General features: G+C 38.0%; 1 protein-coding gene across 2 annotated transcripts in view; it reads left to right on the top strand.

Moving 5' to 3' along the window:
* Positions 1-4,317: 4,317 nt before the first annotated feature.
* Positions 4,318-18,587, top strand: part of LOC124795199 (BRCA1-associated RING domain protein 1-like) — a 202,600-nt gene continuing 188,330 nt past the window's right edge. The window contains exons 1-2 of one of the 2 annotated variants that reach the window (XM_047259106.1): positions 4,318-4,477; positions 18,166-18,357. In XM_047259106.1, the coding sequence (XP_047115062.1) occupies positions 4,398-4,477; positions 18,166-18,357 (272 nt within the window). In that variant the 5' untranslated portion in view covers positions 4,318-4,397. The remainder of the gene's footprint in view (positions 4,478-18,165; positions 18,358-18,587) is intronic. The other variant, XM_047259105.1, reaches the window with a different exon arrangement.

Below are 18,587 nucleotides of genomic sequence, written 5' to 3'. Positions count from 1 at the left end.
TTCTCGCTTCCAGAGCTCGGGGTCCCGGGTTCGATTTTCGGCAGGGTTAGGGATTTCCACCTGCCTGGAGATGACTGGGTGCTGTTGTGTCGTCTTCATCATGATCATCATTCATCCCCATTACGGTCAGAAGAAGGCAATGGTAAACCACCTCTATTAGAACCTTGCCTAGTACGTCGGTGCGGGTCTCCTGTATCGTTCTCCTACACTCTGTCAAGAAGCATGGGACTTCATTTCCATTCTCCACACATCTTGCTCACCAGACCGTACAGTTTTGTCAGGTCTGGCTCTCCCATGGCTATCAATAGTTTTAATAGAATGTTGTCTATTCCCTGGACCTTGTTTCGACTCAGGTCCTTCAGTGCTCTGTCAAATTGGTCACGCAGTATCTTACCTCCCATTTCATCTTCATCTACGTCCTCTTCCATTTCCTTAACCACTGCCCTCCAGTGTATCGGCCTTGTATAGACCCTTTATGTTCCTCAATTCCAATACCATACTCCCTCTGTTTGTATGAAGGATAGTATCTCATAAATTCACTTTCGCTGTTTGGTACTGGGCAAAGAGATGTGTATACTCTATCTCTGTGATACTGTGCTAAAGCCATCATCATTTGGGATGGCGCAGCTGACGTTGACATGCACACAGTCAAGATGTCCAACGTCACAAGATACAGCACTGTCAGTATAGAGGATGACCTGGTTAACATGATTTTTCACTCACAGTGCTCTCCAGTGACTGTTTCGGTTTTATTTCTCTCGGAAACCACATAGTTCGTTCACGAAAATGGACACATGTAAAATTCCTACGTTAGCTCTATTAAAACGCACATCTCCTCCGTTGTCCGTCTGCTAATCATGTTGTTGTGTCTGTGGTACACACAAATAAAAACTACAAAATCCATGAACATATAATAAGGCAGTAAGGACGGTAAGAAAAACACCATATAAAAGTTCATCACAGTTGGCAAACTCACTCCTGACAGAGAGTGCATTTATGTTTACATAACATCAAATATTAGTGAAATTATTTCTATTAATTTCGTAACAAATTCCACAACATTTTAGAAAATACGAAAGTGAAAAAAAAATCAGGTGCAGTTGGAAGTGAGCCCTCCATCACGCTACCTACTGTTCTGTAGCGTGGTTCACTGAATGTCTGCGATGAGCGACCTTCTGATTTATGATGAAGAAACAAACAGCCTTGGTTGCAGGGTTTTAATTATTATTTATTCATAAATGACGCGTTTTGCGTACTAACTATGCCACACTGAAAGTCTCAAATGAGTGACCGTGTAATTTATGATAAAGAAACAGTCTTGGTTGCAGGATTGTAATTATTATTTATTTGCGAATGAAGCATTTCACCTGATTCAAGCACATTTAGATGGGCCGATATTAGATGGTGTTAGGCATGTGGGTTACGGAATGTACAAAACGTTCCAGCAAATAATTGCCCTCGTCAAATATTCGGAAACATTGCACAATGTTATTATTGAGGCATGCAACAAAGTCCAATGAATCCAAAACAGGGTCAGGCTTACATAGATCTTTCACCATATAAACATGCAGGACGTGTAAGTGGACATATTGGGGCTACTATTTGCACGTATCGACCTTTAGGGCTTCTCCCAATTGTATGTGCAGTAATTATGAGTTGCTTACATGGACGGCTGTATGCGGAATAATCAAGGACCAATAAAAAATTAAAGGAACTATTAGAACCTCCTTGGAAAGACCCTTTATCAAACAAATTCTATGGTTTGCAAGTCAGTTGTTATTACTTCTTTGGGAATTTTGAGAGAGCTCTTGTGTATTATACCATCTGCAGAACAGCAAGTGTTTCAACGAGAAATATGGAAGCATGGCCTGGTAGTTGAAACTTCCTTACTTGCGAAGTTTGTGACCAAAAGAAAGCACATCCCATATGAGGTTCCACATTCATTTTTGAGCCATATGTATATATTAGAGTATATCCTGCCCACTTCCACGCTGGTATGACATAGGCTAAAGCTGCCCGTATTAGTTTCCATTACTGGAACACTCAACATATGTTACGAGAATAAACTGAAAAGAGCTGTGAGAGTGATATAGGAGCAATGGAATGAATCCAGTGTGGTAAATTCTCGTTTGTAGGTGTTTCCAGTATGTGTATCGTTCATAGAAACTGTGTTTCTTGCAGTGAGAGGTGCAGGTAGCAGTGGAAGACCTGTGGGCATACACTGATCAATAAGAAAATTATGAACACCTACCTAATATCCAGTATGTCCGCCTTTGGCATGGATAACAGCGGCGATGCATTATGGCGTGGAAGCAATGAGGCCTTGGTAGGTCACTGGAGGGAGCCCACACCTGCACATACAAGTCACCTAATTCCCATAAATTCCGGGGAGATCCCAGATGTGTTCGATTGGGTTCAGATCTGGGGGGCTGGAGGGCTAGCTCCTCAATTGGAACTCGCCACTATGTTCCTGTAACCATCCTATCATACTCCTGGCCTTGTAACATGGTACATTATCTTGTTTAAAAATGCCACTGCCATCGGGAAACATGCTCGTTGTGAAGGGCTTTATGTGGTCTGCAACCAGTGTATGATACTCCTTGGCCGTCAAGGTACCTTGCAAGAGCTCCACTGGAGCCAATGGTGCCCATGTGAATATACATCAGAGCGTACTGGAGCAGCTGCCAAATTGTCTCCATCCTGCAGTACAGGTGTCAAGGAGATGTTGCCCTGGAAGATGACGGATTCGTGCTCTCCCATTGGCATGATGAAGAAGATATCGGGATTCATCAGACCATGCAACGCTTGGCCACTGCGCCAACGTCCAGTGCCGATGGTCACGTGCCCTTTTCCGTCATAATTGCTGATGTCTTTGTGTTAACATTGGCACATTCATGGATCATCATCTGTGGAGGCCCATCTTTAGGAGCGTTTCATGCAATGTGTGTTCAGACACACTTGTATTCTGCCCAGCATAAAAGTCTGATGTTAGTTTCGCCACAGTTCGCCTCCTGTCCTGTTTTGCCAGTCTGCCCAGCCTACAGTGTCCGATATCTGTAATGAGGGATGGTCACCCAACTGCACGATGTCTGGACATTGTTTTTCATCTTGGTTTTGCCATGTGTTGACATTCCCCACAACCCTCCTCGAACATCCAAGAGGTCTTGACCATCATAATCTGACATTGCCTTGACGTGCCTTCCCCATTCTACACACGTACAGCATGCTCACTGATACTACATGCGTCATGCATGTATCTGGCTAGCAGTCATTCCTTGCCAGGTGACACTGCTACCTACTGGACGGATTTATATCGATAGTAGGTCAATGGTTATAATGCTCTGACTGATCAGTGTAAACCTCGAATACACAGACTTCCCCACAACACTCCTCGAACATCCAGGAGGTCTGGACCATCATAATCTGACATCGGTCAAATTCAGATAAATCGCGTGCCTTCCCCATTCTACACACGGACAGCATATTCACTGATACTACATGCGTCATGCATGTATCTGGCTAGCAGTCATTCCTCGCCAGGTGACACTGCTATCTACTGGACGGATTTATATCAATAGTACATCAGTGGTCATAATGTTCTGACTGATCAGTGTACACCTCGAATACACAGACTACCTCCTGCATATAAAACGACAGGCGATTATTTCGAGGAAGGAAGAATGGGTGTGGAAAAAAACAAGGAGGAACAGATATGCAGTTATACACCTATCCACATCAAGAAAGAATGGCTTTTAAAGTCCAAGTACTTTATGAAAATAATGTCGCCCATTGTGAGACTGCATCTCAGTCATGGATCTTTCCCCGCCCACCAACATATAATCGGCTTATCGGAGACACCCACTATCAGTTTGATGACGTCACAGTTAGTGACTGAAATCACATTCTGTTTCAGCGCAAGTGCAAAGAAAAGGCGAACTCGAATTTTTAAAGGTGCATTCGAGACTTGTTCCCTGCCAACCACTCTGTACTATAGTACTATCCCAGTTGTTGGAGATACAACCAGAATTGCGTAGCCAAGTTATTTGCTCAAGAACATATAAAAATTTAAAAGAAATGATGGCCATCGATCTTACTTGAAGAGCTAAAGTACTTATTTTCATACAAGCAAGTGATTTGCTGTCGGTTATATCTTGCGCCCCAATTGAAAATGTGTCACTAACGTTTCATCTGCGTCGGTTAAATGTTACCTTGCTATATTTGTTCCTTTTTAAAAAAAGTATGGTAGCTAAACAGTGTGTTAGAACAATAAAGCCCTCAGCTGTAGCTGCAAACCTCTTTCTTCTAAAGTCTCTGGAATTATATTTGCGCGGGAAAATTGTGTACACAAGGAAGAAGTGTGTTTGTCATTATTTGATTTATTTGTTTCATTGTGAAATATGTTGACAGATCGTTGTGACTGGACGGAAACGAAGAAAGTACTGGAGGATCTGAAAGAAAAATGTATATGTTATGTATGGTACGAAGTGTTTCCCCACACAACTAACATAATTTGTATGTTTTCTATAATGTATATCGTAACACATGCCTTGAATGTTGGATGAACTATCGATTGGAGTAACGTGCTTTTCTTCCGAATGTGTAATTGGGTGGTAACTCCAGTTACCTGCATAGTGTACATTGTAGTTACTACATTTAAAATTACTCAACCGCACCCAAAATGAAAAAGTGAGACCAAATTTTATGATAAGCGGTACCCTATTTCTGTTGCATCCATGGGCGAAACGACATGTGTCAGTTGGAAGTATTCTTAAATAACGTGTTTTTGACTTACAGTAAATGGTAGGCAGTTTGTTTTTAACGACGTTTTAAGCAAAATAATAATTAATAACGTGTATCCAGAATTAAAATAAGTTCCACCTACGTGGAGTAATAATAAATAATAATGTTGTGCCATTAGACGGATAAACACTGTCTTATATATGGTACAATACAGCTGATAATTCAAGTATTAATATTGCAGCTGTAAATTCAGTTACATAATCGAATTGGTAGGCAACCAACCAATCATGCAGTGTTGTTAGAACTCTTGGCATGTAGATCTTGTACAATCCGAAAAATTGTATTAAATGATTTGTGGCCCTGCAAGTTAATATCCGTTTCTTGATTTTGACAGTCAATGGTATGGGGTACAAGTGCACAAATTGTCTTATGTTGGAACAGTGTAATTTTCTGCACATGTTGTTCCTGCTAACTTCTATGTATAAGTTAATCATTTAACTCACGAGATGACTTTTCTGTATTGTATAGTGTGAGGTGGGTGTCTGGGACCACTGTGTTTAAACTGAGATTTGAGGCACAGATTGCTGTGTGGAGCCAGAGACTGCAGCCAGTGTGTGTGTATTTTCGATCTCCGACAAAGGCCTTGTCGGCCAAAAGCTCATTTTCTGCCAGTCTTTTTGTTGTGCCTATCTGCGACTCAGCATCTCTGCTATATGGTGAATAGCAACTATTCATTTCATAGTATTGTTACGTTCCATCCTGGATGATCTTAAACAGGTCTTTGACTCAGGCATTTTCTACAACTTTGTACCACTGGGCAGTTGTGTAAATATGATCTGATTTTCAGAATCTTTTGTTTTCCTGTTGCCTGAAAATCTCGAATCTCGATCGCTGGGTTGTCTGATGATTCTGTTGAGGCAATATCCTCTCACCACATATTGGCTTATGTTTCATATTTTACAGATAAAACTCCTGAATCTTGGCATTATTTTTTGTATGTTTATTGCATTTCAGCTATAGTTGCCACAGTCACAATGTACAGCTTACATGTCCTGTCTTTCTGTGAATAATGACTTCTGCATTTCCGAAACTTTTTGATATGGTCTCTAACATTATACAGTGAGGCACTGCTAATTTTATGCTTAACGCTGCTATGTTTTCCATGTCTACTCGTGTGCGGCATGACAAGATGTTTTGTACTAAGTTCATTGGTAACTTCGTCACTATATATGTTTGACAGTTGACACCCTGTTCTACGGAACTGCACATATGTCATAAAGAGCTTTCATATGTACTCGAAGCTTTGTACTAGTAGTTAATGTCACATCATAAGCAAATAAGTTCTTTCTTATATTCACCACATCATTACATTTTTTGCATACCCCTGACTGCAATCATTACACTCAATAAGACCATTAAGGTATACATTTTGGCCATTATTCTCTTGCAGTCAGAAAAACTCACAAAATAATGTATTTTTAGAATCTTCATCTAGCGCTGAATATCTGCACTAGTTGATGGTATAACGGTCCAATTTGTTTTTGCAGTCACATCCAGGTTCTTGCTTTTTAGCTGCTACTGTTTTTAAAAAAATCACATATTTAGGTCCACTATTTCCTCTTTTACATTTGTCTGGGTTATGGTACATTTTTTACAACCACTTTCAGCATTCTCTAATACAAAAGCATCCATGTTTCTCTGAAATATTGTATAGAAAAGGTACCAGAAACACCACTTCAATTACCAAAAGAATAAGGTATCCTATTTTGTACATTACAAAGTGTGGCAAAATAACAGCTAATTTATAACGTGCATAAAAGAAGAGATGTGTAAAAGCAAAAATTAAATGACAACATATCCTTGTCCTATGATAAAATTTTGTAACATTCTGTGACCATACTACAGGGATAATTCTGTCACTGACATACTGGACATCAGTAAGTGCTGTAGCTTCTCCTCGGACTCAAAATGCTGATGAGGATGGATTTCCATACTTAGAGAATCTGCTGCAGAAAATGCAGAAGCTATTCCATGTCATTCTAGTTCACATCAGACAACAGGACTGCACTCTTTGGTTTTTCAAGTTTTGTGGCATATCTCCCACTCTCACTTGACCCGTTGTTTCATATAGGTAGTTTTCAAGAACTTTTCAGTGTGTTCTTTTAATAACTGGATCAGTGTGCTCACCAAAATGGATGTACCAGAGTATGATAAATTCAGGAACATTAGCAAATTACATAACACTTAAGACGTTAAAACAATCACTTTCAAGAAAGCACTGAAGATGATTAGGAAAATTAGTTAAAATTTAAGAGTTGCCAAGTTTTGAAACTGACAATACCGAAGCTGTCGCTTGTCTTGGAAATCAGTATGAAGACAAAGGTTTGTTCAGTCATGTTCTTGTGGAATTATAATGGCTAAGGTTAAGTTAATTTACACATTCCATGGTGATATAATATAGGGGGTTGTTTGTACTGTTACAGTGACATTCCTACAAGCCATGATGAATGATTGGGAAACATTGCAAAATAATGTAAGGCATGTTGCAGGAGATAGCTAATATATACAGCTCAGTGCTTCGGGACCATTTGTTTACCTCTGCACTGCATAACACTGACAGCTCAGCATTAGTTCATGGAACTGATGTTTGGGAAACCTTAGTTCAAGCCAGGTCAGGAAGATTCTCTTAAATCAGCACAAACATAACGGTACATAATTTTCATGGTTACTACAAAAATTTTGAGGAACTGTTATTGAAAGATGACACACATCTTAAAAAGCATAGCTGTATGTGCTGTCACATTAGTTTACTGGGTGGCTCAGAAGATCTTTAAAGAGGAAGCAAGCTTTACTCAGTCCGACAGTGTTTGAAAATCTGCACAGCAGCAATGCGTTATGATTACTGTGCCTCTGAGTTACGTTATTTATGATTTCTGTGGATAATTTTGTGAAGTTGGTATTATGGTCTGGGCACACTGAAGCTAGGTTTCAAGGCTTATGAAGACTCCACATCAGTGACAATACTGCAGGTCTTTTGAGGGTTGTTATCAAGCTGGAAAGCCGTACAGTCAACCAATAAAGACCAGAAAAAATGCTGTTGAACCCATTGGATAACCTCTATTAAGCTTCTGTGTGTCTGGAGATTTGGACTCCTATTCCTAGCACATTATGTATATGTCTCCTTGCTGTTTGATTGTACTTCTGTTTCATTCTGTGGGAGGATGTTGTCTACATCAATAAATGTGATCGGTTTTGGTTTCCTGATTTGTCAGAAATGAAGCTCTTTGGTTGGTATCGAATGAGTCACTATGCCTCAGCATGTGGACCAAGGTGAAGAATTGTGTTCTACTTCATTAACAATGTGAGTCTCAAAGGGTGGCTGACCCATTTGAGATTGTGTTCTCCATACTTCAGAGGAATCGACAGTAAATATAGCTTGTTGTAACTAACATGGTGACACTTACAGTGGGTCCATTGAACATCTTTTTATGGCTATTTGATAGGACCATTTTGAGTGTCAACATTTTTTTAGTGTTGAATAACACACAAAATTTTGTTGTTCTGTTCGTCTAATAGTAATTCATTACAAAATGGCTTTCAACTTATTTAGGATGGTCTATAAGTTCAAAACAGGTTAGTAATAAATAAAATATTAGTGGAGCAAAATGTAGTTTGTGTGCTTTAAAGTGAAACTGTCTTGCTGTCAAGTGACGGAAGAATCAGTTGGTTAATAATGCCAATTCAAGCATTAGTTCCAGCAGGGGAATCACTTATAGTATTAATTTTTTGGATAGGATAAAGCTGTTATATTTAGAGGAAGGAACAACTAGTTTTCCACAGTGGATCAAATGTTGGATCTTGAGCTCATGATCTCAGAGCTATATCCAGGGATGTGAATTTGTGCCCGTGGATTAAAGTTAATGATGTTAAGGACACATTCTTTTTTTGCCAATAATATACCACATTTCCTTGTATGTTGCCATTATTGCTGTATCACTTGTATTTATGTATTGTTTCAAAAACAGCAGGTGAGGGCTATATAAACATGTAGTGTGTACTCTCCCCACCCTCCCCCCTCCTCCCTTAATATTAGTGTAGTTAATGTGAATTTTTGTTTGTGCTGTACACAGTGACTAGTGACTAGAAGCTGAAAGTTCTTTACACAGACATCAAGTGTTGCATTCTTCATTTAAGGCTACAAAACATGATCAGTCAGTCCTGAATAGATCTGACACAAATGAAATGTAAGATATGAGATTTTCGGATTACAATAAATACCTGAAGGAGGTAAACTTATGAAAAAATGATCCCGTAAACATCTTAGCCATATTTCAAGAAGACAAAAACTTTCATGCTAACTGAAGAAATAGTCCTTGTTTTGCCATACCCACTCAGCTCGACACCTGCCAAACTGCTGTCCCAGCATTGTGTATTCAGCAGGCACAATATAGGTATATGGGTGCACATGGTGTATTTACATGCGTGTGCACCATTCTGTGAGATGTTATCTTCACTTCTCACATATTGTTGCATAGGTTTGTGGTTGCAGTTCAGTGACTTCTTCCAGAGGCTGAGTTACAGAATAAATATCAAAGTCATGCTCTGTGATAACGGTGACAAAAGTAAAGTGTGGAACAAATGAGGAGACAATGTTTTCCTCGAGCATGAACGTCCGGATTATATATACAGGTTACAAGATATCTGTTTTAACCCCAAGTCTCTCTGTGACTCATGATACACTAACCATCATTTGTGGTGGATTTGAACTAAATTATTTCCTGTGATTTTGGAATGCTTCGCAGAATGTATGCTCAATTTGATACTGTTTGGTATACTCATATTAAAAGTTATGTTAGGGTACCATCAGCTCAGTGACTGTATTCTAAGAGAGTGATGTGCTTCCACCAGGACCAGTCTCCAGAACACACAACTGAGTTGAATGAGTGAGTTGATGCAGTGGCTGATGCACTGGATTTACATTTTTTTCCGTGGGTGTGGTTCAGATCCCATATAGCCATTCAGAAATGGTTTTTCTGTCTTTTTCCCAAAATCAGTTAGTCCTCTTATAAAACACTTCTTCGTCCTTGTCCGTTCTGGACCTATATTCCATGTGTAATGACCTAATGAGCAGTAGCAGAAATGAGAACAGCAGAAAACTTATCAGAATTGGGGATCATGAAGTAGATGAAGTTAAGATATTCTGTTATTTAGGCAGCAAAATAACCCATGATGGATGGAGCAAGGCAAAAAGTGCAATCTTGGTCAAGAAAAGTCTATTAGTATCATACATAGTCTAATGTTTTTGGTGACTGAGAGTGTGTGAATTGTATGGAAAAACTTCCCACTTCCCTTATACTACTCAACTTACTTGGTGTATACAGCCGATCTTCTCCTCTGGATAGCCGGCTTCTGGAATCTCTGTAAACTTCTTCCCCGAAGAATGATGCTAGTTACAGGAACCTTAAAGACTCTCTCACCACTTGCGAAATAATTCGGTACTCGAAGAGTACTTTTCAATAGCTATTGGTATATTTGAGCTTCATAAGAACAAAATTCACACATCGCACATAAACATTTAACTTCTTGTAAGTAAATCGTATCGTCTCACATTACAAACACATTTAAGTACATTTTAGAAAAGAGTTGGCTTAACAACCATAACTCTATTACAAACAAATTGTAAAATACGTCTTGCCTCCAGCAAGTCCAAGATAAGAGTTTTTTCAGAATTCAGAATCTCAAATGTTCGTGTTATTTACAACAATGGTCACTGATGCAATTAGCACAGAATAACTCAGAAGTTCCATAGTTCTTCCTTGCTCTTTCACTACTACTTCCATGGATCGACCGACAAGTACTTGTTGGTGCTGTTCGACAGCTGTGTCTACAGTCTTCTCACGCCAAACTTCAAACCTGCACACACAAACGTGACGTGCAGTAGGTAGGTTTCTATCATCCCACTCTCAGATCTATAATATCGTGTTCGAGACGGTAGAATGCGGAGTGGTTCTAGAATTTTCACAGAAATTCTCGAAACGCTACAATAGGCCTTAATTTGACAAAGAAATTTCTGAGAAAGTATGTTTTTAACTCATTGTTGCATGGTAGTGAAATGGGGATTGTGGAAAAACCATAAAAGAAGAGAATCAAAGCAATTTGGATGTAGTGCTACAGAAGAATGTTGAAATTTAGGTGGACTGATAAGGTAAGGTATGAGGAGGTTCTCTGCAGTATCGGCAGGGAAATATGGGAAACATTGACAAGAGGAATGGACAGGATGATAGCACATCTGCTTAGACATCAGGGAATAACTTCCATGGTACTAGAGGGAGCTGTAGAAGGTAAAAATTGTAGAGGAAGACAGAGATTGAAATATGTTCAGCAAATATTTGAGGATTAGGCTACTCTGAGATGAAAAGGTTGGCACAAGAGAGAAATTTATTGTGGGCTGCATCAAACAAGTCAGAAGACTGATGATTAAAAAAAAATGACATCGTCAATGGGATATTAAACTGTAACGTCCTTACTCTGTAACACCTTCACAGCTGCAAGGGTGGTTTGCAGATCAGAATTAAATTATTACTCTTTAGTAGCTAGGAAGCCACGAAAAGAGAAGGAAAGAAAACCTGTCCTGAATCCACACTACAAATGTGAGGTGACACAACTGCTTTGGAGGTGGTGGAAAATTAACCATTTGTTGCACAACTCGTAGGCAGTTAAGGTGTGTCCACATTATGCCTTATTCTGTTCAACCTTGACAGTGTGCTTTAAAGCGTACAAATGTGAAAGTAGATATCTATTTCACTTTCATGTTTGTATCACAAATGGAATATGTATGTTGAAACGTGTTGATTCCCACCCTTAGAGTGAACCTTACGTGTGGTTTGAGCAATAACAGCCAGGTATGATCAGCCTGTTTACAAACTGCTTATATGGAGCCAGTTGTCTATTAAAGGTACAAAGTTTTACAATTTCTGGAACTGTCCCCAGAAGTATCTAAGTCAATAAGTCACGATTTTCCATTATTTTGATTCATCTGAAGGTGTTGTTTTGAAACAGTTTAATTTGTAATTAGAGGCAACAAGCTTCATACAGAGAACTTCTTTAATATATTTTGGAGTTCCGAGGTCTAACATAAAAAAAATGTTGTTTTCAAATACAAAATTAGTTGCTTAAGCTTGGATAGAAATTATTAGTTGGAGCAGAACTCTAAAATTTAGTAATGACATTTGATGTGGGTTGTGCGAACAGTGAGAAAAGATGTGGGCATTATACTGCACGTATATTAATGACTTGAATTTGGACAATTTTGACATGTGTGCAATTTTTATTTCCCTCTAGTGTAGTGCAAGAGATTAGAGGCATCATTTTTACATAAGTTTACCTGCAAGATGGTCAATGAAGTCTATTACCTTTGCAGGGTTCATTAATGTTGAATAAATTACGTTATGTCTATTGAATTTGCTTAATAAGAACTATGCTCTTTTTGCTGCTCTTATTTTGTGTAGTTTGCCAATGAAACTAATTCAGTAACTAAAAGAAAAAAAGAGTCAGAATGGAATTCAAACCAAACACAGCAATTGTGTAGCTGTATTTCAGGCTGCTTAGTAACCGCTGATGTTGCCACACCAGCATCTGTCTAGTTTCCACTATTCTGTTCTCGATTCCACCTTACTACGTCAAAGCGTCTTTTCCCAGTGTGCATGATGGTTGGGACTGGGTAACACAGATTTTTGTGTTTGTTTCTTTACTTTAAGACAAATTTAATGCCTTCAGTGACACATCCTCAAACATTATTTACTTCTACGAGCAGTACTTAATAACGTGTAATATGATTGACTCCTATGTAACATGGAGGTTTGCACCAAGTTTATTCCCAATCATATTTTTGTAAATGTGGACTCTAACTTCTGTTATGATGCTGAATCTAATTTCTTATTTGGTAATATCTTTCTGTGGGGATTTTAGTATGTCTAATATCAGCATATACTGGATGAAGTGTAGTTTGATGGTATTGATGAAAGAAATGTAGATTGTAGACTAGGTTGACAATGTCAGTTGACAAAATGGTTGAAGTACTCAAGACACTTGAGGAAAGAGTTTTTCTTTTATTTTCTTTCTTTAAAGCGGGAAAAAGTAACAGCTCAATAATGAGAATGAAATAAAATAATTAGTATTAATAATAATGGTAATAGTAATAATAATGATAATGATGAACCCTGTGGAGGACCGGGAAAAGAATAGGCCCACGGTATGTTCTGCCAGTCGTAAAAGGGGACGAAAAGAACAAATCACTAATAGGGCTAACTCCCCTTTTAGTGTGATTAGTTGGTTCAGGACAAGCACCGTCATGGTCGGGAGCGACACTTGAACCCTATGCCCGTCCACAATGGTAACGACACTGCTAGCCACACGGAAAATGATTTAAATCCAAATTGAGGTGTTTTGCAGGATATGCTTCCTGCAACCACTCTAGAAGGAAAACAAAGACAGAGGATGAGATGGTCAGATGAAGTTAACCTACACCTCATGTTCTGTTATTACCAAGCAACAAACTTAGGAACCAACACAACTTGATACAGATCTCAAGTATACACAACATTTATTACCAGATACCCAGAATTAAAATTTTTAACAGAACAACGACTAGCTGATCAGATCTGTGTAATAATAAAAAATAACAGGATACCCCAGTCAGAATTAGAAAACATCAAACAACAAGTACAACAAATACTGGAACAAAATAATGTGCAATCAGAAGAAGAAGAAAATATAGTAATGGACTCAAACATCCCAGAGCAAACAAACAAAGAACAATACGCATCAATTAAACGATCAGAGGAAAACTAAATCTTAAGACAGCCACCAGAACAAGCACAAATAGAACACAAAGTGACACACATGTTAGATATAGAAGAAAAATTTCAGCTGACATATATAGAATGCAAAGACGCAAATACAGACATTAGACCATTCTTGTATAGACCACCAAATAACCTACAAGTCGAAACAACAATAACAACTATCAACACAATCATACATAACAAACTAAATATAATAGAGGGAAACATTCCACGTGGGAAAAATATATCTAAAAACAAAGATGATGTAACTTACCAAACGAAAGTGTTGGTATGTTGATAGAGACACTAACAAACACACACACAAAATTCAAGCTTTCGCAACCCACGGTTGCTTCATCAGGAAAGAGGGAAGGAGAGGGAAAGACGAAAGGATGTGGGTTTTAAGGGAGAGGGTAAGGAGTCATTCCAATCCCGGGAGCGGAAAGACTTACCTTAGGGGGAAAAAGGGACAGGTATGCACTCGCACACACTCACACCTATCCATCTGCACATATACAGAAACAAGCAGACATATGTGAAGGTAAAGAGTTTGGGCAGACATGTTTTTAGATATAACAAAATAAATAAATATACAACTATGGAAGAGTTACAACTACTGGTTTATATAGGAGCACTCACTACACTAAATATACACACTAGGCAGAGATCAGAACCAACCAACACACAGAAGAAACCCACAAAACCAGCAGGGCGACACAGGCTACAGATCAGAATAGATAAACTGAGAAAAGACATCGGACAGCTAACACAATTTATAAGAAATGAAATATCAGACAAAAAACAAAAAAGGTTAGGTAAAATCTCACAACAAGAAGCGATATAGCAATTAGATGAAAAGAAGCAGAAATTACAAGCATTGGCCAAATGACTTAGAAGATACAAAAAAAGTGAAAATAGAAGGAAACAAAACCAAACATTCTACACAAACCAAAAGAAATTTTACCAGACAATAGATAAAACACACATTAAAATAGACAATCCACTAAACATAACAGACATGAACACTTCTGGAGCAACATATGGTCAAACCCGGTACAACATAACAGACATGCACGGTGGATACAAGCAGAAACAAACAGTTACAAGATGATATCACAAATGCCTGAAGTGATAATTTTGCATCACGTCACCCGAGCAATTAATTCTACGCACAATTGGAAAGCCCCTGGAAAAGATAAAATAGCAAATTTCTGGTTAAAGAAGTCACCTCAACACATTCACATCTAACTAAATTATTTAACAAACGTAATTGTTGGGTTCAAATTAATGATATGGTTATAATTGAGGGAAACATTCCACGTAGGAAAAATATATCTAAAAACAAAGATGATGTGACTTACCAAATGAAAGTGCTGGCAGGTCGACAGACACACAAACGAACACAAACATACACACAAAATTCAAGCTTTCGCAACAAACTGTTGCCTCATCAGGAAAGAGGGAAGGAGGGGAAAGACGAAAGGATGTGGGTTTTAAGGGAGAGGGTAAGGAGTCATTCCAATCCCGGGAGCGGAAAGACTTACCTTAGGGGGAAAAAAGAACGGGTATACACTCGCGCACACACACACACATATCCATCCACACATATACAGACACAAGCAGACGGTCTTTAAATATGTCTGCTTGTGTCTGTATATGTGTGGATGGATATGTGTGTGTGTGCGCGAGTGTATACCCGTCCTTTTTTCCCCCTAAGGTAAGTCTTTCCGCTCCCGGGATTGGAATGACTCCTTACCCTCTCCCTTAAAACCCACATCCTTTCGTCTTTCCCTCTCCTTCCCTCTTTCCTGATGAGGCAACAGTTTGTTGCGAAAGCTTGAATTTTGTGTGTATGTTTGTGTGTCTGTCGACCTGCCAGCACTTTCATTTGGTAAGTCACATCATCTTTGTTTTTAGATATAAATTATTTAACAGTTACATTGTAGACCCATACACAGTCCCTGATACACTTACACAAGGAATAACATATCTGAAACCTAAAGATCAAGCATACACAGCAAACCCAGCAAAATATCGCCCTATAACATGCCTACCAACAATATACAAAATATTAACTTCAGTCATTACACAGAAATTAATGACACATACAACACAGAACAACATTATAAATGAAGACCAAAAAGGTTGCTGCAAAGGAGCACGAGGATGTAAAGAGCAACTGATACTAGATGCAGAGGTGACATATCAAGCTAAAACTAAACAAAGGTGACTACACTACGCATATATTGATTACCAAAAAGCTTTTGATAGTGTACCCCACTCATGGTTACTACAAATATTGGAAATATACAAAGTAGATCCTACATTGATACAGTTCCTAAACATAGTAATGAAAAATTGGAAAACCACACTTAATATTTAAACAAATTCAAATAATATCACATCACAGCCAATACAGATTAAGTGTGGAATATACGCAGGAGACTCATTAAGTCTTTCTGGTTCTGCCTTGCTCTGAACCCACTATCCAACATGCTAAATAATACAAATTATGGATATAATATTACTGGAACATACCAACACAAAATCACACATTTACTATACATGGATGACCTAAAACTACTGGCAGCATCAAATCAACAACTCAACCAATTACTAAAGATACCAGAAGTATTCAGCAATGATATAAATATGGCTTTTGGAACAGACAAATGTAAGAAAAATAGCATAGTCAAGGGAAAACACACTAAACAAGAAGATTACATATTGGATAACCACAGCGACTGCATAGAAGCGATGGAAAAAACAGATGCCTATAAATATCTAGGATACAGGCAAAAAATAGGAATAGATAATACAAATATTAAAGAAGAACTAAAAGAAAAATATAGACAAAGACTAACAAAAATACTGAAAACAGAATTGACAGCAAGAAACAAGACAAAAGCTATAAATACTTATGCTATACCAATGTTGACCTACTCATTTGGAGTAGTGAAATGGAGTAACACAGACCTAGAAGCACTCAATACACTTACACGATCACAATGCCACAAATATAGAAAACATCACATACATTCAGCAACAGAAAGATTCACATTAAGAAGAAAGGAAGGAGGAAGGTGATTTATCGACATAAAAAAACCTACATTATGGACAGGTAGACGATTTAAGAAAATTCTTTATAGAACGAGCAGAAACTAGCAAAATACACAGAGCAATCACTCATATAAATACATCGGCTAGACCATTGCAATTTCATAACCACTTCTACAACCCTTTAGATCACATAACATCAACAGGTACGAAGAAAGTAAATTGGAAAAAGAAAACACTACATGGCAAGCACCCGTATCAACTAACACAGCCATACATTGGTCAAGACGCATCCAACACATGGCTAAGAAAAGGCAATATATACAGTGAGACAGAAGGATTCATGATTGCAATACAGGATCAAACAATAAACACCAGATATTACAGCAAGCATGTTATTAAAGATCCCAGTACCACAACAGATAAATGCAGACTTTGCAAACAACAAATAGAAACAGTAGATCACATCACAAGTGGATGTACAATACTAGCAAATACAGAATACCCTAGAAGACACAACAATGTAGCAAAAATAATACATCAACAACTTGCCATACAGCATAAACTAATAAAACTACACATTCCCACATAGAAGTATGCACCACAAAATGTACTGGAGAATGATGAATACAAATTATACTGGAACAGAACCATTATAACAGATAAAACAGCACCACATATCAAACCTGACATACTCACCAATAAAAAGGAGAAATTAACACAACTAATCGAAATATCCATACCCAATACAACAAATATACAGAAGATAACAGGAGAAAAAATTGAAAAACACATCCAACTGGCTGAGGAAGTCAAGGACATGTGGCATCAGGATAAAGTTGACATTATACCAATTATACTATCAAATACAGGAGTCATACCACACAATATCCACCAGTACATCAACGCAATACAGCTACATCCAAACGTTTATATACAACTACAGAAATCTGTAATTATTGATACATGTTCAGTTACCCGAAAGTTCCTAAATGCAATGTAACATATACCGTACAGTTAAAAGGACATCACGCTTGATCCAGGTCCGCGTCACTTTCCATTTTCAACCAGACATAACATCTGAGAAAGGAAAGAATGATAATGATAACAGTAGTAGTAATAATAATAATAATAATAATAATAACAACAATACATGTTTTTGAAGTGAGTAATTATACACTGAAAGGTTAAACACACCAACATTGCTGTCCAGCCGTGTTGTATGGACCTGTGCAGTTATCTTGGTTGTCCCCCTTTGTTGCATGGACATAGCTTAATTTCTGTGCATCCATTGTTGCATCTGCCACACTAATATTTTTCTCAAGACACTATTTAATTTGTTGTAACTGTGTTTGAAGTAAATCATCTAATGTTTGCTGTGTTTGAATATTTCAAAACATAAACACTGAAGTTGCATGTTCCAATTATATATAAACTTTTTATTATTATTATTATTTTAATTAAGTTTCTGTTGTAGAATTTTTATCATCTCAAAAATATTATCAAATCTTGTTATTGTTTGCAGTAAACAAGTATCAAAATCACCACACGAATATGAATGCAGTCACTTCTTTTGTGAGAACTGCATCAATTGGAGCCGAAATGCTTGCCCAGTGTGTGGTGTCCCATCGCATGCAGCAGTAATAGTTCCTGACCGCTGTATAAGCAGTTGTATTGAAGTACTAAATACATTCCATTCTCTTCTGTCTCCTGAAAGGTAAGTAGCATAATTTTCCATCATTTATCAGGCACAGTTAGAAAATGTGTGCGTAGTTGGTGGCAGAATAGAAGCTTTTGAAATGTGGCATTAGAGATGAACACTGAAGATTAAGATTGGTAGATTGATTAACTAATATGGTCAAACTTAGTTGAATTGAGGAACAAAAAGTTATGGTACAACTTGATTAAAAGAAATGATTGATCGATAGGGCAGCCCATCTTGAGGCA

Source organism: Schistocerca piceifrons, chromosome 4 (genome assembly GCF_021461385.2).
Source record: "Schistocerca piceifrons isolate TAMUIC-IGC-003096 chromosome 4, iqSchPice1.1, whole genome shotgun sequence".
Taxonomy (NCBI): domain Eukaryota; kingdom Metazoa; phylum Arthropoda; class Insecta; order Orthoptera; family Acrididae; genus Schistocerca; species Schistocerca piceifrons.
The sequence above is the reverse complement of the archived record's forward strand: the minus strand, read 5'-3'. Positions and strand labels throughout refer to the sequence as shown.